The sequence below is a fragment of the Gigantopelta aegis genome, chromosome 8, assembly GCF_016097555.1.
Source record: "Gigantopelta aegis isolate Gae_Host chromosome 8, Gae_host_genome, whole genome shotgun sequence".
Classification (NCBI taxonomy): domain Eukaryota; kingdom Metazoa; phylum Mollusca; class Gastropoda; order Neomphalida; family Peltospiridae; genus Gigantopelta; species Gigantopelta aegis.
Genome location: NC_054706.1, coordinates 58914638 through 58941959, shown reverse-complemented (window position 1 = coordinate 58941959; position 27322 = coordinate 58914638). Strand labels below are relative to the sequence as shown.

The window sequence follows — 27322 nt, the reverse complement described above, 5'->3', positions numbered from 1 at the left end:
CATTTTAAAATATCATCATCGTCAGCAGCAGCAGCAGCAGCAGCAGCACCACCACCACCACCACCACTATCATATCACCGCCGCCACCATGACCATTAATAATCATTAGCTTCAACCTTAGTACCTACATTATCATCACCATCACACGACGACCACCACACACAACCACCATCATCAACATCTTCATTTTTATCATGACCACCACCATTAATTGTCACCAGTGCAATCAAAACCATCACCTTCGGCATCAACATCCACTTCATCGTCATCTTCATCATCATCATCATTATAATCATCACAACCATCATGATCAGCATCACCATATTTATCATCATCACCTTTCTTCATTGTGCATTTTAAATTATTCTTTTGTGTTTTGCAGTGGGATTTTCAAGCCAGGAATGAACGCTATTTTAGGTCCTACTGGAAGTGGAAAATCATCGTAAGATATTTTACAATATTCAAAGACATTTAACATGTTATCCGGTATGTTTTATCACCTTAGAGGCCGTTCACAATTATTTACTCTGACAAGAGCATACAAACCGTACGCTGGGTGGTTTTAGATTTGTTTGCACCCCAACCCCGTTTTCTCCGTGGATCATATAAACCTAGACTATAGCTAGGAAGCAGGAAGCACCCTATTCACGAATACTTTAGATAAAAAACACTGATGGTCCTAATCCAGAACAAGCTAATTACATAACTGATTAAGAAAAATAAATTCTACAAACCATAGTTCCCCTCATCTACAATAGACAGAAAGAAAGAAAGAAATGATTTATTTAAAGACGCACTTAACACATTTTATTTACGGTTATATGGCGTCAGACATATGGTTACGGACCACACAGATTTTGAGAGGACACCCGCTGTCGCCACTTCATGGGCTACTCTTTCCGATTAGCAGCAAGGGATCTTTTATTTGCGCTTCCCACAGACAGGATAGCACAAACCATGGCCTTTGTTGAACCAGTTATGGATCATTGGTCGGTGCAAGTGGTTTACACCTACCCATTGAGCCTTGCGGAGCACTCACTCAGGGTTTGGAGTCGGTATCTGGATTAAAAATCCCATGCCTCGACTGGGATCCGAACCCAATACCTACCATCCTGTAGACCGATGGCCTAACCACAACGCCACCGAGGCCGGTCCATCTGAGCTGTCTGTCCAGGACAGTGGGTTAGTTGTTAATTGGTTAGGCTGGGAGCCGGTACCGGGCTGTGAACCCTGTATGTCCGATGGCTTAACCACGACGCCACCGAGGCCAGCATAGACTGTCATAGATGTGTATGAATGATTTCTGGTACATTGAACAAGTGGAGGTACAAAGGCTAAAAGCCCGGGGGAGTCAGGAGGTCAATTCTTTGACTGTGTCAAACGTATGTGAAGATAGTCTGTGTGTTGAGCTTTAGGCAGTTTATATGTAAAACTAAGAGACCGAAAGTGCTAGTGTTAGAAAAAACAAGAAAGGCTTTACAGAATACTTGACATAGATATTGAGGCCACTGATACACATTAAATACAATAAAGGGCGATACATAATGTTTTCACTCTAAATGCTGCCTTTTACTTCAGGGAATTATAATGTATTACTGGTCGTAGGAACCGGTTACCCCCACCACACACACACACACACACACACACACACACACACACACACACACACACATACATGTATGTTTTTGTCCTACTTTATACGAAATGAAGGAAGGAATGTTTGACACACACATACTTGAGGATGAAAATAATGAAGGATGGAATGTTTTATTTAATGGAATGTTTTATTTAACGACGCATTTAACACATTTTACTTACATGTACGGTTAAATGACGTTGGGTATATGGTTAGGGACCACACAGATAATGAAAGAGGCAATGCGATTAGCAACAAGGGATACAGTTTTATATGCAGTATCCCATAGACAAGACAGTAAGGCTTACGTGTCACGGCCTTTGTTGCACCAGTTGTGGAGCACTGTCTAGAACAAGAAATAACCCAATGGACTCATCGACGGGGATCGATCCAAGACCGACCGCACATCAGGGCTACATCCCGCCCACTATATATATATATATATATATATATATATATATATATATATATATATATATATATATATATATATATATATATATATATAAAACTAAAGATAAAAATCTTTATTGTCCCCTCTCCCATTATAGAGGGTTTCCCCCGTTAACGACTGTCCCCCTCCCCCCGACTCCAAATATCGTTCCTACGGGCCTGTAATACATGTATTAGAGTTAGTATTATACTTCAACATGTTAAGGGCCCAATTTCATAAAACATCGTAAACTTATAGTTTTGCACGTAAACGTAAATCTACGACTAAACCACAATTCTTATTACTATTATAGTTCAACAAATATAGTTAGAAGAACACATATTTCATTTTCTTTTGTCTTTAAAATACTCCAGCTTCCGTAATGATGTAATTTTCTGCGTGCAATTGATGTCAAACATGTGCAAAGACACGACCGGTATAACTGCTAGTAGCAGACGTAAACTTACGATGTTTAGTGAAATGGGGCCCATTACTTCAGCATTGCGTCAGTTGAACCGATCAGATAAGGTTTGATAAGTTTTATTTCTGTTGACAGTACACTTTAGGGTTGTTTTTGTTATCAATACATTACGTACGCTAAGATCTACATACATGATGAACCAGGTCCTACATTACGTAATATCGTGGCAAAACCGGCGATTACCGTCGCGTTTTTGACCCGCACACACCTACCGATTAACGACGCGAACGTCGAGGCGGCGTTAATCGCTAGGTGTGTGCCAAGCATTAGAGATACAGTCAAACCTATACAAGCGGATACCTGTGTTAAGCAGCCACCTGTCTAAAGTGGCCATCATTTTATCCTCCCAAGTTCATACAGTTGAATAGTTTTAATTCCTAGAAAACGTAATCCGTAGTGCTGACTCGAGTATTTAGCAGTAATTTAAATGACAACGCACAAGTTTGAGTTATTTATCATTATTTATTTCATAACATTTCATGTCAATCAGTTTTTTAAGACGTGTTTCGTTACGAATGTTGTCAATCTAATTAAAATGAGCTCCACTGGTTAATTACTGTTACTGTGGTAAACCAGTAGAGCAGATTGGAATATTGTTAGTGCACAAAATATATATGCAGTGAAACCTTTTAAACAATGACCCTCTGTACACCGGAATTCCTTAAAAAGCCAGACATTTTACGGAGTCCCATTTTAAAAATCAGTACAGAACTTAACCTCTCTAAACCAGATCCCTCTTTAACCGGACAGATTTATTGGTCCCAAGGGTGTTCACAGTATGTATATTTATATAAATGATATTTATATAAATGTTTTCTCTAACTCTTAGTTTAATTTTATGAATGAATGTTTAACGACACCCCAGCACGAAAACTACATCGGCTATAAAGTGTCATTAATTTTATTATAAAACAGAATCACGTATTTTAAAAATACATGTCTTTGGGAGTTTTTTTATATATAGAACCGGGTCAGGATTTAGTTCAATCGGTTGAGAGCTAACTTGAGGTGCATGCATCACAGGATCGAACCATCTCAGTGGATCCATTCAGCTGATTGGTTTTTTTTTCCTGTTCCAACCAATGCACCACAAATGGATAAAGGCTGTGGTATATGCTTTCCTGTCCCTGGGGAAGTGCATATAAAAGATCCCTTGCTGCATTAGGAAAAATGTAGCGGGTTTCCTCTGATACTACGATACATAATTACCACATGTTTTATATTAAATAGCCAATGATTAATTAATTAGTGTGCTCTAGTGGTGTCGTTAAACAAAACAAACTTCTTTTTTATATATTAGGTTATTGGATTTTCTCGCTGGCAGAAAGGATCCTAAAGATGTTTCAGGAGATGTACTTCTGGATGGTTCTCCACCCCCAAAGAACTACAAGTGCATGGTGGGATATGTCGTACAGGTGCAGCCCTAATAAGTTTTAAATCCACTGTATAACGTTACAGTTACGTTATTTGCAATGACTTTTTCCTTTAATTTTTTTTTTAATACTAAAATCAGACTACCAACTTCCAGCAAAACGTTGGCCAACTTTCTGCTGTCACGACTTTACGACTGTCCATTTGCTAGTCTGAGTGCTTTTACCACATGATTCTTGTTGTATAACCCATTTGTTGTTAATCTGAGATTAGTCATCGTATGTTGGGAGTTGAGGAAATTACAATCTGGACAGTTGACAGTCTGACCCTAGCATAAAATAAAAATAGTTTAAAAAAAAAAGTTTTTTTGCTGTTGGCAGATTAAAATATTACTCAAAACACTTAAAACTTTCACAGATTAAAAAAAAAAGTTTAAAGCTGAACGACTATTTTTTTTTTTTTTTTTTTTGCGTCAAAACAAATGAATTGTTTTTTTTTGTTTTTTTAAATAAAAAACTAAAAACAAAAACAAAAACATCCTTTAAAACACACACGCACGCATGCACAAACGCACACGCGAACACGTGTGCGCGCGCACACACACACACAATATTAATAGTACTATTACTACGTTTGTTTAAACCCTTTAAAGTCCACATATCAAAAATCCTTTTATTTAACATTTGGTTTAGGATGATGTTGTCATGGGGACATTAACTATGCCATCATCGGTTACCAGGCAACAACGACGTCTGCGTGTTGACCAGGTGATAGAAGAGCTTGGCCTTACAGAATGTGCCGATAGAAAGGTTTGTTACATACAGAAAATACTACATCATGAGTGGCCATTAGATACCATTTTATCTTATAGTCGTAACATTTGTATACTCCCTGCTCACGATATCGCGGCATTTACATTTTTGCGGTTTAGCACGCGCAACGCCCCCTGGTGGCATGTTTATTATTAGAAATATGATGACAGACAACACATTATTTTGCCCGTTAACAAATTTGAAGAAATGTCAAAATTTTGGGTAAGTATTCATAGTTTTATTGTTTGGTCATAAAATAACAGAGTGTGATTTTACTGACACCTCCATGCTTATAAATAGCCCCAGTACGTACCATGCACGCATACAATTCTGCTCCGACAGCTATCCTGTCGTCTGGTTGTTGACAATCAAAACGAGGCTATACACGGTCACAGTGTTACTATATTTAGAACGCGCGCCATCTAGAAAAGTATGGAAACATTTAAGGGCCATGCCTATGTTTATTGGCAATTTAAACAAAACACATAACTTTTATTATTATCCACATAGTTAGATATTCAGGGAAATATAACCAGTATGACCCACATGTGTCATAATGATTTCACGTGCACAGCGAATGACGTAATTTTGTGAAGCGACGTCGTAACTTAATGCTGCTTCTCCAGTGTAAACGCTTTATCAAAATGACGTCATTTCGGAAAATGGCGTCGTTTCATGTTCCCTTTTTTGTTACGTTTGAAACGTTTTGACAAAGTCGTACCTTGTTATTCAAGAAAATAATATTTGCAATAAATGTGGATAATAAAGAAATTATTACACTCGCGTGTGAACTGTACTGATTTTACGAAACTCGTGTCAGGATTCATGTATTACCCTCGCTCTCGCTCGGGTAATAAAATAATCCTGACACTCGTTTCGTAAACACAGATATTAATGTTAGAACTTCATTTATTTGTCAACACAATGGCATGGACATGATGCAGACATAACAAAAAATTGCAAACCAAGTATATTTACCTTCATATATGTTAGTACATTTCTTTATTTCTTCCAAATAGTTAAGTACCGCGATATCGTGGTACCCCAGTAGGCCTATATATGTAGTTAACTTATGTGTCAGAACAAGTGAATTCGATTGTGTGTTTCTGTTCATTGGATGGTACAGTGCTGTCCAGTTTATCGACGCACCTAAGCATTCAAGGACCATTTTCTATGTTCACGAACACTGTGAAATACTTAATAAAATGTGTCTCTCACCAATGAAGCCGTGCATAATCTAAAATACACTACAAATTGTTTTATGGTCTGTAGTAAATAAACATTTTAAAATGGTGCATAAATATAGGCACTCCCTTGTATCCAAACGATTTCCATGTCCGGTGATTCGGCGCAGTAGATGTGGATCGTTGACCCCGCTATTTATAGACCGCCACCATGACCTCACTTTTAGCCAATAAACGCTACACTATTGTTCCAGAATTATTTTAGCACTTTTTTGTTTTGTTTTGTTAAAAATATTACTATGGAAATGAACGATCACACATGACCCATCTCATGATCAGTTTCGAAATCGTTTTCTTGAGTGGCATAGTACTGCAGATGCATACATGTTCATTGTCATGCATGGCTAAGATGCCTACATGGATTTTATTTTTCTCGGGTAGATTGTCACAGGGGATAACCGCATGCGGGTAACTGTAGTTACTCGCATCCAAGATGGTGGAGAATGCACATGATGAATATTAATTGATGTGATTTTCCATTCTTAACGGGCATTTTTGAGATGTTCATATACAGAAACTTCATAAAATATATAAAATATGCATTTTTGAAGCATACGTTTTTAAAAATAGTGTTTGGTAATTAGATAAGGGCATCAAAAATCGCGTGTGATGTTGGTAACTGAAAGTGTCAACATCATGAGGATGTGGGTATCTGTTACGGTTTGATGAGGGTAACTGTTCGATGCAGAATGCTGTTTAAGTCACAAATAAATCAAAATTGGGTGATTGATTACTTTAATTTATATATAAGACGAAATGACTCGACGGTAATGTCATACTCAATTCTGTACTGATATAATATAGCTTTATGTCTTTATAGTCTTCTTGTATTAACTTGATTGAAATAGTCCGACATAGACCTACTACATAACTCTGAAAGTAATTAACCCCAACTCAGATGAAAGGACAATTATCCCAAATGAACATTTAATTTCAGATAATACCAAAATTAAAATTAAAGTTTACAGCTCTATAGTCCGATGGTTCAGTAGTCCGAAGGTTTATAGACCTAACTATAATCATGAAGAATGGCAAAAGAACAGTGTCAAATGCATTAAACAAACGTTCAAGATAACAGTGTAAGATATATGTTACGACACGACGATATGATACATGTTGGATATCAATTTAAAGGCATCTGATTGGCTTCTTAGTTGTTACATATAAATACAACCATCCACTGAGATTAAGGCTACACACGTCGATTTCTATTGCCAGATGATGTCCAGGTCAACAGTGTAAAGGCGAGCGCCGTATATAACTTGGTTCAGAATACGTTTTAATTTTTCTTAAACCTGTATTTTAAAGAAAAAGATATGTCAGAAAACAATTTCTACACTCGTGTCTCCAGCTCTCGTGTCAGTTAGATACCATTTATCTTGCATTTCGTTTACAATTGTATTCATCTCGTGTTCGATTCCATTGGCGTAGCCGATTGGTGGGGGACCACAATGTCATGGAGGGTCAACCACATTGTTTTTTAGACTGTCAATTGTGAAGGAAGGAAGAATTGAAACATTTTATTTACGGTTATATGGCGTCGGACATATGGTTAAGGATCACACAGATATTGAGACAGGAAACCCGCTGCCACCACTTCATGCTATTAGATGCTATTACATACCACAGCCTTTGTTACATCAGTTGTGGAACACTGGCTGGAATCAAAAATAGCCCACCGACGGGGATCGATCGTGCATCAGACGAACACTGTATCACTGAGTTATGACACGGTCCCATGTTAGTAGAGTGACAGACAAACTTAAACAATGTAGATGGGTGAAAAAGATGTGTGCTTGGGGAGAGCATAATCCCCCTTCTCCTCCCCAGGCAATGTTTGCTCCTTAGGTATGGTTTGAAGCAACTCTGAAGCTAAACAGTAATGATCATTAATAGGCCTATATAATTATATAAATAATATAACAAAAATAATTCCCCTTTTAAGAGTGGATATTTGAAAACATAAGCCACACCTGGATAGGCCAGTAGTATAATACAGGTCACACCTGGATAGGCCAGTAATATAATACATGAGTTGCCAAAAAAAAAAATCAGTTTTTAATTAAATTTACTTTCTTGAAATACAATAGTTAAAGCTACTATGTCCGGTTTCCATGTTATAATGTCGAATGCAAAATAAAAGCACAACTGCACCTTTATTACACTCATCCGTCATCGCTATCAACGGATATCGTCAAAAAACCTACTACTCAATTCGCAAGACGTAAAAGTCTAGTTATGCCTGCATTTTTATTTCGTAATCGATGTTTTAACATGGTAACCGGATATAGTAGCTTTAACAAGGATTACAACACACAAAACGTTCGGTACAATCCACAGTGTTCAACAGTTAATAATGTTTTTAGCCCAAAACGACTTCACCACAAGCTTCAAACATATCCTCGAACAGCATAGGTAATTGCTGTCCAATAATGTTCCAACGTACGCTGCCCATTATTGTAAGACCACAAAAAAAAAAGTTTTGTTTAACGACACCACTCGAGCACATTGATTTATTAATCATCGGCTATTGGATGTCAAACATATGGTAATTTTGACACAGACATAGGGAGGAAACCCGCTACATTTTTCCATTAGTAGCAAGGGATCTTTTATATGCACCATCCCACAGACAGGATAGCACATACCACGGCCTTTGATATACCAGTCGTGACAAGAAATAACCCAATGGACCCACCGACGAGGATCGACACCAGACTGACCTCGCATCAAACGAGCGCTTTACCACTGGGCTACATCCCGCCCCTTATTGCAAGACTGTGCGCCACTTTTGGCTTCGAGTGTTTGGTGGATTTCATCTGCGTGGTGCTTCCGCCGCTTCGAGTGTTTGGTGGATTTCACCTGCGTGGTGCTTCCGCCGCTGAAACCTCCAAAAGTTGCTGCTCCCCACAAAATACTATATCCAAATAATTCTATGTATGACCATTTTATAATGTCTTTATTGCAAAAACTAATAGTTATGGCCCATGGGTGTTTTGGCATGATGTGAACAAAATGTAATTTCCATTATCCAAATTATAAAGAGTAAAAACATGTTACCATATAACGCCCTATTTATACCATACACATATTAGACGTAGTAAAACATTAGCCTATCTTCACGGAGTACAGTGTTTCGGATCAATCAACCTTCGGACTACTGAACTTTCTGATTATTGAACCTTCAGACTATTGAACCTTCGGACCACTGAACCTTCGGACTATAGAGCGGTCCCCAAATTAAATTATTCTTCCGATATTTACGAATCCCCCCCCCCCCCCCCCCCCCCCCCCCCCACACACACACATGCACGCCATTGTTACGAATTTTGTTGTTGAACATCGAAATGCCCTGGCAAGGGCGAATAAAAAACAAACAAGAGCTTAGCAAGGCAGCAGCCAAAATGTGCGACGCTGTCCAACGTCTTTAGGTATGAGTGTTCCAACTAAAGTTAGTTTTGCCAGGTGATATAGTTATTAGCTGTGGAATTGCTGAGAACGTGTTGGTCGTGACCTCGGACTAGGGCCAGAAGACATTTGAGCTACTGTTCAGTCAGTACAAATGCATGACAACCACACACATTTTAAGGCATCCATATCCAACAAATTGCATAGGCTCATGGGCGTACATAGGGGGGGGGGGGGTCGATGGGTTCGACCGAACCCCCCCTGAAATCGCTTTTTTTATAATTTAATATATCTGACATTATTATATTTACTCAACATAGAAATATATGCCCAATATCTCTGCAATCTATTTTGGAACCCCCCTTTTCAAAATCATATGTATTGGAACCCCCCTTTTCAAAATCCTATGTACGCCCATGAGGCTAGAGTCCAAGGCCATAAGATGAAATCATTTTTGTAGTAGAAATTGATAGAAAGTAAGTTGCCTTCATGCCCCACTTTTAAAGGAAAGGTTTGCCTTGGTGCCGCTCCAACTTGCCTTAGTGCCCTAATGTGTGTTATTAAACCGAAGGCAACATTTGCCGTGCCTGACACATTTTTTAATTTGACCCGTTATTCACAATGTGCATTTTGATGGTTAAAATAGTATTGGCTCGGGCGGAGGATGTATCGCACAAATAGACATTTTATAATTTTAAAAAGAAAATGAAGGGGAAAACATAAGAATAAATTTGTTTACCAATTGTTTCTAGGTGCACATGGCGATTAGTTATGAAGAGACAACTACAGCAGTTACTCTCATCCTACAGCTACGCTCATCATTGCAAGTACCCGCATCCCTTTTGTCAGATACCCACATCCCATTAAAAACGGCCTAGACAGTTACCTACATCATTACTTCGAAGTTACCTTCATCATGCCTAACTTTGTGATTTCATTATCAGCTGAATTACACAACTTATCCTTAGTGCATCGATTCACAATATGTTCATACTAAACCAACTGCTGATACGCTCTATTAAAATGTAAATGTAATGCTTAGTAATATTGAAATTCACATTGATTAATACTCATCATATGCATCCTCCGCCATATTGGATGCGAGTAACAACAGTTACCCGCATGCGGTTATATCCTGTGATTGTGCACACACGTGGATCTTATTTCGCTTTTATTTTTTATAACAATGTGACACTTGTGAACTGGAATGACTGTCAATTAAAGGAAGGGACAATTAAGGCATTTGGCCTGGTATGCATATTCAACGATATATAATGCACATTATTGCTTAATATCAACAACTATAATCGTATAGTTAATTAATAAAACGGTTAAATGTGACGGCTATTATATATAACGGGCGCAGCCATTTTGTACCATCTCAGTGAGTACGCCCTCTGGCGAGCTGGTGGTTACGTAATACGTACGTCAGGAATGAGCCTTAGAACTAGAGAAACACAATCTACCTGGTTTTTCGGGATAATAAATAGACATACATTGCAATGTTCTGTAATAATACACATCCCAGTAAGCAAGCAATAAGTATTATAAAGCACTATATATATATATTATTTTTCAATACAAAATAAAATACCATTGTCAAAGTGGCTACACAACAAGTCGAAATAATTAACAATGTTTTGTCCATGCATTAACCTACGTACTGAAATGATACACGGAGTGTTTTCTTAGTTAATTGGTCTATGCTGTTAGTTGCTTCTACCTGTGATTCCTGATTGGCAGGTGTTTCTTTGATTGGTAACCAGACGAGCCAATTAATTGACGCTGTCTAGACACAAAGATACATACCGATATTGTGGAATATTACCTGTCGCCCCTAAAATGGTAATTGACATGGTTTATTACTGTAAATAGTTCTGTAAAACTATTGATTAAGTAGACTGTTCCATCTAAAACCACAGAACTGACCAATTACGTAGACCCAAAGAAAAGAAAATTATCACTTGGGTATCGTGGGTTGTTGTTTTTGTTCCAACGTAGCATATCAATAGGCCTAATAGTGTATATTTTTCCTTTGGATTATTTAACAGAAAAAGATAATATAACCCCATTTTGTTCCGTTAATACAACTTGAAATATATTTAGTTAAATAGTTTATTATATTATTACGTCATTTATGCTGTTTTACAAGTCAGGTTGATCAAAGAGAAGCGCCTTCTCGAAAATTACTGCTTTTGTTTACACTCAATCTAATTAAAATTAGCTCAACTATTACATGTGGATCTAACACCAGCCAGTTGGAGCTCATGTCCACCAATCAAAACCTTACTTGCAGAATCATGCCAGTGATTTAAAACTAACAACACTGCGTAGTCCCCAATGTTCAGGTAACATTTCGTCTGTAAATAATAATTTAAATATTGACCAATCACACTTCGCCTTTTATAACGTTATTTGGGAGCATACAAATTCTAAAAATATCGGGCGAGTCTATTTTAGTGGCCGCAGTACAGCGAACCATACCAATACGTACGGGGTGGGTTATCAGTCTTCAATTTCACATTAAAAATTATTTATTTATTTATAAAAAAAACCCAAACTAAATCAGTCTTCAGTTTTACATTACAAATTATTTATTTTATAAAATAAAACATGTTTTAAGGCATTCGTAATTCACACGAAACATGTCGTATACCCTCAGGATAATTCGGAATGTTTTCAAATTATTTTTAAATCACTGGCAGGATTCTGCAAGTAAGGTTTTGATTGGTGGACATGAGCTCCAACTGGCTGGTGTTAGATCCACATGTAATCGTGGAGCTAATTTTACTTAGATTGGTTTACACTGTACATACAGGAGATGGTCAGGAGCTGACTTCACTTCGCCCCAAGCTATACCACCGGACGTCACAAAAACGAAACAAAATGGCTGCCCCAAGTTAGCAGGAATAATCATGGTTTTTTTTATTAACTCTAAAATTACGCATTTTTCATTTGCTAAAGTGTCAGTATGTGTTGGTGGTCCGGGTATGCATCTTTCCAACACATAAGGCTCTTGTTTGAGTTGACCCTACCTTTAAGGTGTAAAACTTTCGTTTTGTTAGCATTTATCTGTGTTTTCATTTTCATTTTAAATAAAAATAACCGAATAAAAATAATTACATTTATACTGTTTACTATAATTTTAAAAATGCGGGAAAGCTGTTTTTAGACTGGTTTTAACATTCTTAATATCAATAAGGCTGACCTACTTTGCGTTTATATACACAAAAACATGTGAATGATTTATTTTGAAATTATGATAGAATTATTGACAATTAATTTTTTTTTTTTTAACTGCACCCGTAACAATAAACATGATGATACTTGATTAACCATTGAAAAAGGAATTAAACTTTAATTCGTTAAAAACACCGACAACATGACAACTTCCTAAGCACACTTAAGCAAAATACCAAGTGCGGCGAATCACCGGATGTGCCGATACACCGGACACGGTTGTATAGAATTGGCTACGGGTGTGTTAAAAAATATGAAACACTCATTTTAAATGGGTTGTTTCAGAGTTGCTTAATAACAAAAATATTAAATAATTTTTGTTGTGAAATGTACAGATTATATCTTGAATTAGATAAAAAAAATAAAAAAAACATTAAAAAAATAAAAATAAAAATAAAAACTAAAAATCCCATGCAATAACTTCTTTTACTTCAGTTAATAAATTTATATTATTGCAAAGTCCAATACGTGTGACCATCATTATGTGTGATGTCACAGTTGGACTTTGAATTGCAAAGAACTAGATGCTGTTTTGATGTATGCATAATGAATGTTTTCTATATATCCATTTTTCTGCAAGGTTTCTTAAATAAAAAAATAAAAAAATAAACCCAAACAAACAAACAACAACAAAAAAAGCAACAACTTTACTGTTTACACATTACAATTTTAATATTTCACAGTTAATTATGGTTATAGGTGAAATTGATTAATTTGTAGTTATATATCACAAGTATATGTAGCCATAGTGGTGGCAGTGGCTGTCATCTTTGATGTTTTTCTCGACCTATATTTATATATCACATATAGTAATACAATTAATATTTTTAATTTAATTTTGTTTTTAATATATTAAAATAAAACTGACTCATATACATGGCAATTTTTACAAGCTGATCAATTTACTTTCCTAACTAGATTGCAACAAAACAATTAGGCCATATTTTCGAAATTCTTCCTCTTGTTTCAGGTAGGGACCGAGTTTATTCGCGGTGTGTCTGGAGGAGAGAGAAAGAGAACGAACATTGGAATGGAGCTGATTATTTCTCCCCCAGTTCTCTTTCTCGATGAGCCAACAACCGGACTCGATGCAAGCACGGCCAGTTCTGTGATGCTACTCTTAAAGAGGTAATACCCCTTACCCTGAAACACGGCCAGTTCTGTGATGCTGCTCTTAAAGAGGTAATGCCCCTTACCCTGAAACACGGCGAGTTCTGTGATGCTGCTCTTAAAGAGGTAATGCCCCTTACCCTGAGACACGGCGAGTTCTGTGATGCTGCTCTTAAAGAGGTAACACCCCTTACTCTGAGACACGGCCAGTTCTGTGATGCTGCTCTTAAAGAGGTAACACCCCTTACTCTGAAACACGGCCAGTTCTGTGATGCTGCTCTTAAAGAGGTAATACCCCTTACTCTGAAACACGGCCAGTTCTGTGATGCTGCTCTTAAAGAGGTAATGCCCCTTACTCTGAGACACGGCCAGTTCTGTGATGCTGCTCTTAAAGAGGTAATGCCCCTTACCCTGAAACACGGCCAGTTCTGTGATGCTGCTCTTAAAGAGGTAACACCCCTTACCCTGAAACACGGCCAGTTCTGTGATGCTGCTCTTAAAGAGGTAACACCCCTTACCCTGAGACACGGCCAGTTCTGTGATGCTGCTCTCAAAGAGGTAATACCCATTACTCTGAAACACGGCCAGTTCTGTGATGCTGCTCTTAAAGAGGTAATACTCCTTACTCTGAGACACGGCCAGTTCTGTGATGGTGCTCTTAAAGAGGTAATACCCTTACCCTGAAACATGGCTAAGTTCTGTGATGCTGCTCTTAAAGAGGTAATACTCCTTACCCTGAAACACGGCCAGTTCTGTGATGCTGCTCTTAAAGAGGTAATACCCCTCAGCCTGAAACACGGCCAGTTCTGTGATGCTGCTCTTAAAGAGGTAATACCCCTCAGCCTGAAACATGGCCAGTTCTGTGATGCTGCTCTTAAAGAGGTAATGCCCCTTACCCTGAAACACGGCCAGTTTTGTGATGCTGCTCTTAAAGAGGTAATATTCCTGACCCTAAAACACGGCCAGTTCTGTGATGCTGCTCTTAAAGAGGTAATACCCCTCAGCCTGAAACACGGCCAGTTCTGTGATGCTGCTCTTAAAGAGGTAATACCGCTCAGCCTGAAACACGGCCAGTTCTGTGATGCTGCTCTTAAAGAGGTAATACCCCTTACCCTGAGACACGGCCAGTTCTGTATGCTGCTCTCAAAGAGGTAATACCCATTACTCTGAAACACGGCCAGTTCTGTGATGCTGCTCTTAAAGAGGTAATACTCCTTACTCTGAGACACGGCCAGTTCTGTGATGGTGCTCTTAAAGAGGTAATACCCTTACCCTGAAACATGGCTAAGTTCTGTGATGCTGCTCTTAAAGAGGTAATACTCCTTACCCTGAAACACGGCCAGTTCTGTGATGCTGCTCTTAAAGAGGTAATACCCCTCAGCCTGAAACACGGCCAGTTCTGTGATGCTGCTCTTAAAGAGGTAATACCCCTCAGCCTGAAACATGGCCAGTTCTGTGATGCTGCTCTTAAAGAGGTAATGCCCCTTACCCTGAAACACGGCCAGTTTTGTGATGCTGCTCTTAAAGAGGTAATATTCCTGACCCTGAAACACGGCCAGTTCTGTGATGCTGCTCTTAAAGAGGTAATACCCCTCAGCCTGAAACACGGCCAGTTCTGTGATGATGCTCTTAAAGAGGTAATACCGCTCAGCCTGAAACACGGCCAGTTCTGTGATGCTGCTCTTAAAGAGGTAATACCCCTTACTCTGAAACACGGCCAGTTCTGTGATGCTGCTCTTAAAGAGGTAATACTCGTTACTCTGAAACACGGCCAGTTCTGTGATGCTGCTCTTAAAGAGGTAATGCCCCTTACCCTGAAACACGGCCAGTTCTGTGATGCTGCTCTTAAAGAGGTAATACCCCTCAGCCTGAAACACGGCCAGTTCTGTGATGCTGCTCTTAAAGAGGTGATACCCCTCACTCTGAAACACGGCCAGTTCTGTGATGCTGCTCTTAAAGAGGTAATACCCCTCAGCCTGAAACACGGCCAGTTCTGTGATGCTGCTCTCAAAGAGGTAATACTCCTTACTCTGAGACACGGCCAGTTCTGTGATGCTGCTCTTAAAGAGGTAATACTCCTTACTCTGAAACACGGCCAGTTCTGTGATGCTGCTCTTAAAGAGGTAATACCCCTCAGCCTGAAACATGGCCAGTTCTGTGATGCTGCTCTTAAAGAGGTAATACCCGTTACTCTGAAATACGGCCAGTTCTGTGATGCTGCTCTTAAAGAGGTAATACCCCTCAGCCTGAAACACGGCCAGTTCTGTGATGCTGCTCTCAAAGAGGTAATACTCCTTACTCTGAGACACGGCCAGTTCTGTGATGCTGCTCTTAAAGAGGTAATACCCTTACTCTGAGACACGGCCAGTTCTGTGATGCTGCTCTTAAAGAGGTAATACTCCTTACTCTGAGACACGGCCAGTTCTGTGATGCTGCTCTTAAAGAGGTAATACTCCTTACTCTGAGACACGGCCAGTTCTGTGATGCTGCTCTTAAAGAGGTAATGCCCCTTACTCTGAGACACGGCCAGTTCTGTGATGCTTCTCTTAAAGAGGTAATACTCCTTACTCTGAGACACGGCCAGTTCTGTGATGCTGCTCTTAAAGAGGTAATACTCCTTACTCTGAGACACGGCCAGTTCTGTGATGCTGCTCTTAAAGAGGTAATACTCCTTACTCTGAGACACGGCCAGTTCTGTGATGCTGCTCTTAAAGAGGTAATGCCCCTTACCCTGAAACACGGCCAGTTCTGTGATGCTGCTCTTAAAGAGGTAATGCCCCTTACCCTGAGACACGGCCAACACGGCCAGTTCTGTGATGCTGCTCTTAAAGAGGTAATGCCCCTTACCCTGAGACACGGCCAGTTCTGTGATGCTGCTCTTAAAGAGGTAATGCCCCTTACCCTGAGACACGGCCAGTTCTGTGATGCTGCTCTTAAAGAAGTAATGCCTCACCCTGAAACACAGCCAGTTCTGTGATGCTGCTCTTAAAGAGGTAATGCCCCTTACCCTGAAACACGGCCAGTTCTGAGATGGTGCTCTTAAAGAGGTAATGCCACTTACCCTGAAACATGGCCAGTTCTGAGATGGTGTTCTTAAAGAGGTAATACCCTTACCCTGAAACACGGCCAGTTCTGAGATGCTGCTCTTAAAGAGGTAATGCCCCATACCCTGAAACACGGCCAGTTCTGTGATGCTGCTCTTAAAGAGGTAATGCCCCTTACCCTGAAAGACGGCCAGTTCTGTGATGGTGCTCTTAAAGAGGTAATGCCCCTTACCCTGAGACACGGCCAGTTCTGTGATGCTGCTCTTAAAGAGGTAATGCCCCTTACCCTGAAACACAGCAGTTCTGTGATGCTGCTCTTAAAGAGGTAATGCCCCTTACCCTGAAACACGGCCAGTTTTGTGATGCTGCTCTTAAAGAGGTAATACCCCTCAGCCTGAAACACGGCCAGTTCTGTGATGCTGCTCTTAAAGAGGTGATACCCCTCACTCTGAAACACGGCCAGTTCTGTGATGCTGCTCTTAAAGAGGTAATACCCCTCAGCCTGAAACACGGCCAGTTCTGTGATGCTGCTCTCAAAGAGGTAATACTCCTTACTCTGAGACACGGCCAGTTCTGTGATGCTGCTCTTAAAGAGGTAATACTCCTTACTCTGAGACACGGTCAGTTCTGTGATGCTGCTCTCAAAGAGGTAATACTCCTTACTCTGAGACACGGCCAGTTCTGTGATGCTGCTCTTAAAGAGGTAATACTCCTTACTCTGAGACACGGCCAGTTCTGTGATGCTGCTCTCAAAGAGGTAATACTCCTTACTCTGAAACACGGCCAGTTCTGTGATGCTGCTCTTAAAGAGGTAATACCCCTCAGCCTGAAACATGGCCAGTTCTGTGATGCTGCTCTTAAAGAGGTAATACCCGTTACTCTGAAATACGGCCAGTTCTGTGATGCTGCTCTTAAAGAGGTAATACCCTTACTCTGAGACACGGCCAGTTCTGTGATGCTGCTCTTAAAGAGGTAATACTCCTTACTCTGAGACACGGCCAGTTCTGTGATGCTGCTCTTAAAGAGGTAATACTCCTTACTCTGAGACACGGCCAGTTCTGTGATGCTGCTCTTAAAGAGGTAATACTCCTTACTCTGAGACACGGCCAGTTCATGATGCTGCTCTTAAAGAGGTAATGCCCCTTACTCTGAAACACGGCCAGTTCTGTGATGCTTCTCTTAAAGAGGTAATACTCCTTACTCTGAGACATGGCCAGTTCTGTGATGCTGCTCTTAAAGAGGTAATGCCCCTTACCCTGAAACACGGCCAGTTCTGTGATGCTGCTCTTAAAGAGGTAATGCCCCTTACTCTGAAACACGGCCAGTTCTGTGATGCTGCTCTTAAAGAGGTAATGCCCCTTACCCTGAGACACGGCCAGTTCTGTGATGCTGCTCTTAAAGAAGTAATGCCTCACCCTGAAACACAGCCAGTTCTGTGATGCTGCTCTTAAAGAGGTAATGCCCCTTACCCTGAAACACGGCCAGTTCTGAGATGGTGCTCTTAAAGAGGTAATGCCCCTTACCCTGAAACACGGCCAGTTTTGTGATGCTGCTCTTAAAGAGGTAATGCCCCTTACCCTGAAACATGGCCAGTTCTGTGATGCTGCTCTTAAAGAGGTAATGCCCCTCAGCCTGAAACACGGCCAGTTCTGTGATGCTGCTCTTAAAGAGGTAATACTCCTTACTCTGAAACACGGCCAGTTCTGTGATGCTGCTCTTAAAGAGGTAATGCCCCTTACCCTGAAACACGGCCAGTTTTGTGATGCTGCTCTTAAAGAGGTAATGCCCCTTACCCTGAAACATGGCCAGTTTTGTGATGCTGCACTTAAAGAGGTAATGCCCCTTACCCTGAAACATGGCCAGTTCTGTGATGCTGCTCTTAAAGAGGTAATGCCCCTCACCCTGAAACACGGCCAGTTCTGTGATGCTGCTCTTAAAGAGGTAATACCCCTTACCCTGATACACGGCCAGTTCTGTGATGCTGCTCTTGAAGAGGTAATACCCCTTACCCTGATACACGGCCAGTTCTGTGATGCTGCTCTTGAAGAGGTAATACCCCTGTATGTTTTAATTAAAGCCATTGACTATTATTATGCAATGTAAAATATTTTTGGATTTTAGAAAACAAATTTACCGTTAAATTACACATTACCCACAATATTTTGCTACAGTTAGCAGTTACCAAACATATTACTAATTATCCTGGTGCATGTAAGTATCTCAAAATAAACTTGTTAAAAAAAATCTTAATTACTTGTTTTAGAAAGTACTCTAAAAAAAACAGGGAAAAAAAAAAAAAATGAAAGAAAAGTAGATCAAAATTTTATGACCCCCCCCCTCCAAAACCATATCTGAAACTAGGGTCAGCTGCTTGTTAGCATTATATATGAAGTATGTCTTTATTTAAGGATTTAGAACAGACCATCAACATTTTCCTTATCGGGATGCACTAAGATCTTATTTACAATCTACGAGTATATCAGGAGTCACTGGAACATATTTAGTTTTAGCTGATTTTCAGATATGTAGAGTATTTATTTGAAAATTCTTAAAAAGTGGCTAATTTTACAAAATGTTGATGCCACTTTGAATAAATATTAGCCACTGACTAATTTGGCAATGAGCAGAGTGTGCCCTGCCAATATATGGCACATTGAAATGCAGTGTTGGTGAAATTGACACCTTGGGACTGACAGCCATTGGGTAGTCCAATGTCAAAGATTATTGTACCACATGCAAAGCCATCTGTATACTACATATAAAAAGATTCCTTCTTGCAGCTATTCATTAGGAGAGACTTATGTTCCAGCAGCAGGTTTTCTAGTTTTATTCTCTGAATCAAATGTCAGAATATTAATGTTAGACACAAAAATATTTCTTTTTAGTTTAAAATGTGTTGAGATGTTGTTAAAGAAGCATTCATTTGTTTTCTTTCATTAAAAATGTGCTGGGGTGACATTAATCATTAATTTGTTCACTCACTCATTCACTCACTCACTCACTCACTCACTCACTCACTCACTCACTCACTCACTCACTCACTCTCACCAACTCACCCACTCACTCACTCACTCACTCACTCACACAAACACTCAGTCCCTGTTTCTCACATCAATGTTTTCAGGATGGGTGATAAAGGTCAGACGATAGTATTTTCCATACACCAGCCTCGGTACTCCATCTTCAAGCTGTTTGACAACCTGATGCTGCTGTCTGCAGGAGAAACCGTCTACTTTGGCTCGGCTCACAAGGCCTTGGAACATTTTCACTCCATTGGTAGGTGCTAGCTACAACTGTAGATTGCATCAAAATGTTGGCCCAACATGACCAGAACAGTCAGTCAGTATCCACTGTTCCACCAACATTCTTTATACTTATTGTTGTGTTTATATCCAGTTAAGATTCAATCACGCTGTCCTGGGCACATACATGTACTCAGCTGTCTAAGCTGTCTGTCCAGGACAGTGGGTTAGTGGTTAGTGAGAGAGAAGTCGGTATAGTGGCCTTACCCACTGAGTCATTTCTGGGTGGGAGCTGGTACTGGGATGTGAATCCATTATACCTACAAGTCTTAAGTCTGATGGTTTTACCACTACAGTAGTGAGGCTGTTGACCAAGACTTGAAATTCATTTTGTGTACGGGAAGCAATACAAGCAATATCTGCCTATGACAGTTTAATCTGAAAGCAAATGTTGAGAAACTTTGAAGCAGTTACATGTGTAGGTAGTACTAAACCAAATAACTTCCGGCTGGGTTAAAGTTTGAGGTGCACCCAAATTTTGATAGAGAAGTGAACACCACAAGTCTGTGATTGCTGATAAATGTTAGTGCCTTGGTTGTAAAAAAAAATAGTTTCATCTGGGCAAAAAATGTATGCAATTTTATTTCATCTAGCACCACTGTGTCAAGTAGTCTTGTGCTTGAAACATGTATGGGGTATCTGTAAAAAAGTACTCAAATTCTGTGCGGAACTAGGGTAGTCATAGATGCTACCCATTATCTCAGAAATGAGCAGCTTGACCCCCAATTTTTTCTGATTCTCTTTACGGGTAAGGGGTGGTAGTATTTATATCTGTGGTGTTTATATTGATTGATATGCTGCAGGTAGGAGTTTTAGCCACATATGTTACTATTGTTGTCTGTGGGATTTGATTAGGTAGCATACACCCTATAAACTGCTTGTGATGGAAATATTACTCTCATTTTATGTTCATTTAAACTAATAATTTCTTCTTTTTCATCTTTTTTCATTTTTACAATTTCTAATTTAATCTTGGTCATATTCTGTTCGGACTAATTTCTTAATCTGAACAGTACTGTAACAATTTCACCTTCTCAACATGTTACTTTGTACAATGCTATAAGATGGGGCACAGAAAACATTGCTTGTGAAGTTGATTATCAGAAAGCATTTTGTGGATTTTGAGTAGCAATATGTCCTCTTGCTACCTATGGATTTATAGAGTTGTAGTGAGCATCGCTAGCATGAAGGAAGACCCAGAAGAGGGAAACTAACCAGTGAGCCAACATAAGATGCCCAGCCAAAATGAAGGTGGGCCAGTGATGAAGTCACTAATCAGCATTTATATATTTATACATGTATTTATATCTACACAATGTATATATATACTCAACAACGAAAGTTTAGCATATATATTTTATGACATCTAAATTTGCCATGGTTGAATAAACTTAAAAGAAAACCAGGTCCTCCTATTGTGTTAAGGCAAAGGTTGATGAGTTTATGTTTTTTGTAAATGGTAAACATTTCGGATGTGAATACTAATTAATAAAAATAGGTTAATTTATAAATATTATGCCATTTCTTTTAACATAAGCTAAACTTTCGTTATTGAGTATATATATGTGTGTGTGTGTGTCCCCCCCCCCTTTTGGCACCTTCCTACGCCCGTGCTAATAGTCCATCATTGGCTTACTGTTGGCAGGTGGAAACTGAATTAGACAAGCTAGGAGTTTACAAACTGAGACTTGTACTATTTGAGTACTGTACATTTGGTATATTGCAAACCAGTAATTACATTGTTGTTCTTTTACAGTTTTGTTTTCCCCATTTTTTTAACCAGTCATCAGTTATTCAGCAAATAAATATAAAGAAGCTTGTGCATTCATCACCATCTTGTAGGTCCTATTTTGGACTAAAGCATTCCAAAAGAAAAAAAGAAGAAATATAAATTGTGTTTCAGGTTACGTCTGTGAAGAACACAACAACCCTGCCGACTTCTTCCTCGATGTGGTGACAGGTGATGTTCTAACACTGGCAGATGCCGATACCGACGCCATTCACACAGAGGGTGAGTACCGTAGTCATATCCACGAGAAAGGAAAAAAAAGGAATGTTTGTTTAACAACACCTCAGAACACTTCAAACTATGGCTATTTGGTGTCTAATACCGGTATAATGATGACTGTGTGTCGGAGTTGCCAAATGTTTGACATCCAATAGCAGAGTTTGACAAATCCACTAGCCCGACGCCCGTGGTTAGTGGTTTTTAAGTTCGGACTAGTGAGAAACGCAAAACCACTAGCCCACTAGCTCGATCGTGTTTTTGGTTTTTTTCTTTTTCTCTCAGCTGAAATTTCTTTTAATAAATTTGATTGTGACGTTTGTCATCGAATAATATCAACAACGCAATCAGTATATACATGTAATAATAATTCACTTGAATTAGGTCTGCAAACTGCTGTAACATGCTATCTCTTCATTGTCACAGTTACAGTATGCCCTATATTTGAGCAATTGGCATCACCGTTCCTGGCGACACAAATAGTAGGCCCTAAATGTATAACCCACTACCAAATACACTGAAACATCTATTACCGTGTGTCAAACTGTCGTACCCTCATTTAAATTTAATTATTTTGATAGTGGGTTTAGATACCAACCATGAGTTTGCTCAATTATTTTTCCCTGGAGGGAGGGCAAAAGCAATAATGGGACAATGACGATGGATCACACTTGACAAAAGACCAAACGTACGACACGACAAAAACACTGAAATTAGTTACATGATTTAAGTGTTTTTTTTATTTTACTGTTATACTCGTAAATGTGTAATGTTACAAAAATTATATAAAAATCCAGTTATAATTGATCAGGAATTTGGGCTAGTGCTTTATCTTGATTGGCTAGTGGTTTTCACAAACCCCACTAACCCTGTGGCTAGTGACTTTTCAAAATATTTGTCATACTTTGCAAAAGCCGATGATCAGTAATTAATCAATGTGCTCCAGTGGTTTCCTTAAAAAAAGTATGTATGTAGGTAGGTATAGGTAGGTAGGTAGGTAGGTATGTAGGTAGGTATAGGTAGGTAGGTAGGTAGGTAGGTATGTGTTTGTATAAGTATGTGTGCATATGTACATATGCTTGTGTCTGTGTTTGTACTTAATTATTTGTAATAATGTCACTAGTAGTGAGATTAAGCATTGGTCGTAGACTATATTTCACTATACATACTATCAAAACTATCGATAGTTGAGCAAAAAAAATTGCAATAGTTATCGATAGTTGAATTAACTATCGATGCATTGCTATCTAGGCACTGACTATCGCAACATATCGATAGTTCGATGTATTGTTACACCACTAGTTTACACACATGTACGCCTACCAGTAACAGCATTTGCTTTCATTTCCAAATTCTTCTTTAAGTGATGAACACACTGTCACAGAGCTAGAACCCCACTTCAGTGTGCTGGCACGTCATCAAGAAAACATTTATCTCCTTCATTAAATTTTATTTCAGGACTAGACGAGTCTTTGCAGAAGAAACTGGTGAACGGTTTCCAGTCATCAGAGAGTAATACAAAGTGCGTAACTGTTTGCTTTTTGTCAGACTATTTTCTTTTAATGTCTTCAGGGCAATAATATACACACCTGGAAATTAATTAAGCACCACTTGAATTGTGGATTTTTACCGAGATGGCGTGAATAGATTACTTACGAGAAGCTCATGAGTGTCATTCCAGGTCCATAATTAATTACCGTAAATGTTCATGTATATTTACGTGGGGGTTTTCTGTCTTTTTGCATTGAACAGCGAGATCGCAAAGTTGAGAGAATTGAGTGAATTAGATACTGGAACTTTAATTACTATGTAACTATAAAAACAAAAAAAGTTATCTTTTTAGTTTAAAATTGCCCCTTTTTTTTTTCTAGCTGTAGATCAATGACCAAAACCAGTGATATTCTGGAATACATCCATGGATATATTTGATTAATATTTCCGTACTGCAATAATTAATACGTCAATGGATATATTTGATTAATATTTCCGTACTGCAGTAATTAATACATCAGTGGATATATTTGATTAATATTTCTGTACTGTAGTGATTAATACATCCATGGATATATTTGATTAATATTTCTGTACTGTAGTAATTAATACATCAATGGATGTACACATATTTGATTAATATTTCTGTACTGTAGTAATTAATACATCAATGGATATATTTGATTAATATTTCCGTACTGCAGTAATTAATACATCAATGGATATATTTGATTAATATTTCTGTACTGTAGTGATTAATACATCCATGGATATATTTGATTAATATTTCTGTACTGTAGTAATTAATACATCAATGGTGTACACATATTTGATTAATATTTCTGTACTGTAGTAATTAATACATCAATGGATGTACACATATTTGATTAATATTTCTGTATTGTAGTAATTAATACATCAATGGATATATTTGATTAATATTTATGTATTGTAGTAATGTATCCCTGGATATATTTGATTAATATTAATGTATTGTAGTGATTAATACATCCATGGATATATTTGATTAATATTTCTGTACTGTAGTGATTAATACATCCATGGATATATTTGATGAATATTTCTGTACTGTAGTAATTAATACATCAATGGTGTACACATATTTGATTAATATTTCTGTACTGTAGTAATTAATACATCAATGGATATATTTGATTAATATTTATGTATTGTAGTAATTAATACATCAATGGATATATTTGATTAATATTTATGTATTGTAGTAATGTATCCCTGAATATATTTGATTAATATTAATGTATTGTAGTAATGGATTCCTGGATATATTGGATTAATATTAATATATTGTAGACTAATGACTGAAGCCAATAATATTCATGCTCAGTACAGAAAGCAGTTTGAAAGTGGAACTCTAGTGAGACAACCACCAGTTCTGTATGCCACGTCTTTTCTCACACAGGTGGGTTAGAGCCTTTTCTCACACAGGTGGGTTAGAGTCTTTTGTCACACAGGTGGGTTAGACTCTTTTGTCACACAGGTGGGTTAGAGTCTTTTGTCACACAGGTGGGTTAGAGTCTTTTGTCACACAGGTGGGTTAGAGTCTTTTGTCACACAGGTGGGTTAGAGTCTTGTCACATGGGTGGGTTAGAGTCTTTTGTCACACAGGTGGGTTAGAGTCTTTTGTCACACGGGTGGGTTAGAGTCTTTTGTCACACAGGTGGGTTAGAGTCTTGTCACACAGGTGGGTTAGAGTCTTGTCACACAGGTGGGTTAGAGTCACATGGGTGGGTTAGAGTTTGTCACAGGTGGGTGGGTTAGAGTAGAGTCTTTCACACAGGTGGGTTAGAGTCTTGTCACACGGGTGGGTTAGAGTTAGAGTCTTGTCACATGGGTGGGTTAGAGTCTTGTCACACAGGTGGGTTAGAGTCTTTTCTCACACAGGTGGGTTAGAGTCTTGTCACACAGGTGGGTTAGAGTCTTGTCACAGAGTCTTTGTCACACAGGTGGGTTAGAGTCTTGTCACACAGGTGGGTTAGAGTCTTGTCACACAGGTGGGTTAGAGTCTTGTCACACAGGTGGGTTAGAGTCTTTGTCACACAGGTGGGTTAGAGTCTTTTGTCACACAGGTGGGTTAGAGTCTTGTCACACAGGTGGGTTAGAGTCTTTTGTCACACAGGTGGGTTAGAGTCTTGTCACACAGGTGGGTTAGAGTCTTTTGTCACACAGGTGGGTTAGAGTCTTGTCACACAGGTGGGTTAGAGTCACACGGGTGGGTTAGAGTCTTGTCACACAGGTGGGTTAGAGTCTTGTCACACAGGTGGGTTAGAGTCACACAGGTGGGTTAGAGTCTTTTGTCACACAGGTGGGTTAGAGTCTTGTCACACAGGTGGGTTAGAGTCTTGTCACACAGGTGGGTTAGAGTCTTGTCACACAGGTGGGTTAGAGTCTTGTCACACAGGTGGGTTAGAGTGGGTTAGAGTCTTGTCACACAGGTGGGTTAGAGTCTTGTCACACAGGTGGGTTAGAGTCTTGTCACACAGGTGGGTTAGAGTCTTTTGTCACACAGGTGGGTTAGAGTCTTGTCACACAGGTGGGTTAGAGTCTTTTCACACAGGTGGGTTAGAGTCTTGTCACACAGGTGGGTTAGAGTCTTGTCACACAGGTGGGTTAGAGTCTTGTCACATGGGTGGGTTAGAGTCTTTTGTCACACAGGTGGGTTAGAGTCTTTTGTCACACAGGTGGGTTAGAGTCTTTTGTCACACAGGTGGGTTAGAGTCTTTTGTCACACAGGTGGGTTAGAGTCTTTTGTCACACAGGTGGGTTAGAGTCTTTTGTCACACAGGTGGGTTAGAGTCTTGTCACACAGGTGGGTTAGAGTCTTTTGTCACACAGGTGGGTTAGAGTCTTTTGTCACACAGGTGGGTTAGAGTCTTGTCACACAGGTGGGTTAGAGTCTTTTTCACACAGGTGGGTTAGAGTCTTTTGTCACACAGGTGGGTTAGAGTCTTGTCACACAGGTGGGTTAGAGTCAGGTGGGTTAGAGTCTTGTCACACAGGTGGGTTAGAGTCTTGTCACACAGGTGGGTTAGAGTCTTTTCACACGGGTGGGTTAGAGTCTTTTGTCACACAGGTGGGTTAGAGTCACACAGGTGGGTTAGAGTCTTGTCACACAGGTGGGTTAGAGTCACACAGGTGGGTTAGAGTCTTGTCACACAGGTGGGTTAGAGTCTTTTGTCACACAGGTGGGTTAGAGTCTTGTCACACAGGTGGGTTAGAGTCTTTTCTCACACAGGTGGGTTAGAGTCTTGTCACACGGGTGGGTTAGAGTCTTGTCACACAGGTGGGTTAGAGTCTTGTCACACAGGTGGGTTAGAGTCTTTTCACACAGGTGGGTTAGAGTCTTTGTCACACAGGTGGGTTAGAGTCTTGTCACACAGGTGGGTTAGAGTCTTGTCACACAGGTGGGTTAGAGTCTTGTCACACAGGTGGGTTAGAGTCTTGTCACACAGGTGGGTTAGAGTCTTTTCTCACACAGGTGGGTTAGAGTCTTGTCACACGGGTGGGTTAGAGTCACACAGGTGGGTTAGAGTCACACAGGTGGGTTAGAGTCTTGTCACACGGGTGGGTTAGAGTCTTGTCACACAGGTGGGTTAGAGTCTTTTCTCACACAGGTGGGTTAGAGTCTTGTCACACAGGTGGGTTAGAGAGGTGGGTTAGAGTCTTGTCACACAGGTGGGTTAGAGTCAGGTGGGTTAGAGTTTGT

The 27322-nt window shown here is 39.4% G+C and overlaps 1 protein-coding gene across 1 annotated transcript in view; it reads left to right on the top strand.

The window, feature by feature from the left end:
* The window catches only part of LOC121379992 (broad substrate specificity ATP-binding cassette transporter ABCG2-like), a 45252-nt gene that overhangs the window by 1736 nt on the left and 16194 nt on the right, over nucleotides 1-27322 (top strand). The window contains exons 2-9 of the mRNA XM_041508700.1: nucleotides 383-442; nucleotides 3851-3965; nucleotides 4614-4730; nucleotides 13596-13753; nucleotides 19904-20055; nucleotides 21985-22092; nucleotides 23545-23608; nucleotides 24910-25018. Coding sequence (XP_041364634.1) covers nucleotides 383-442; nucleotides 3851-3965; nucleotides 4614-4730; nucleotides 13596-13753; nucleotides 19904-20055; nucleotides 21985-22092; nucleotides 23545-23608; nucleotides 24910-25018 — 883 coding nt within the window. The remainder of the gene's footprint in view (nucleotides 1-382; nucleotides 443-3850; nucleotides 3966-4613; nucleotides 4731-13595; nucleotides 13754-19903; nucleotides 20056-21984; nucleotides 22093-23544; nucleotides 23609-24909; nucleotides 25019-27322) is intronic.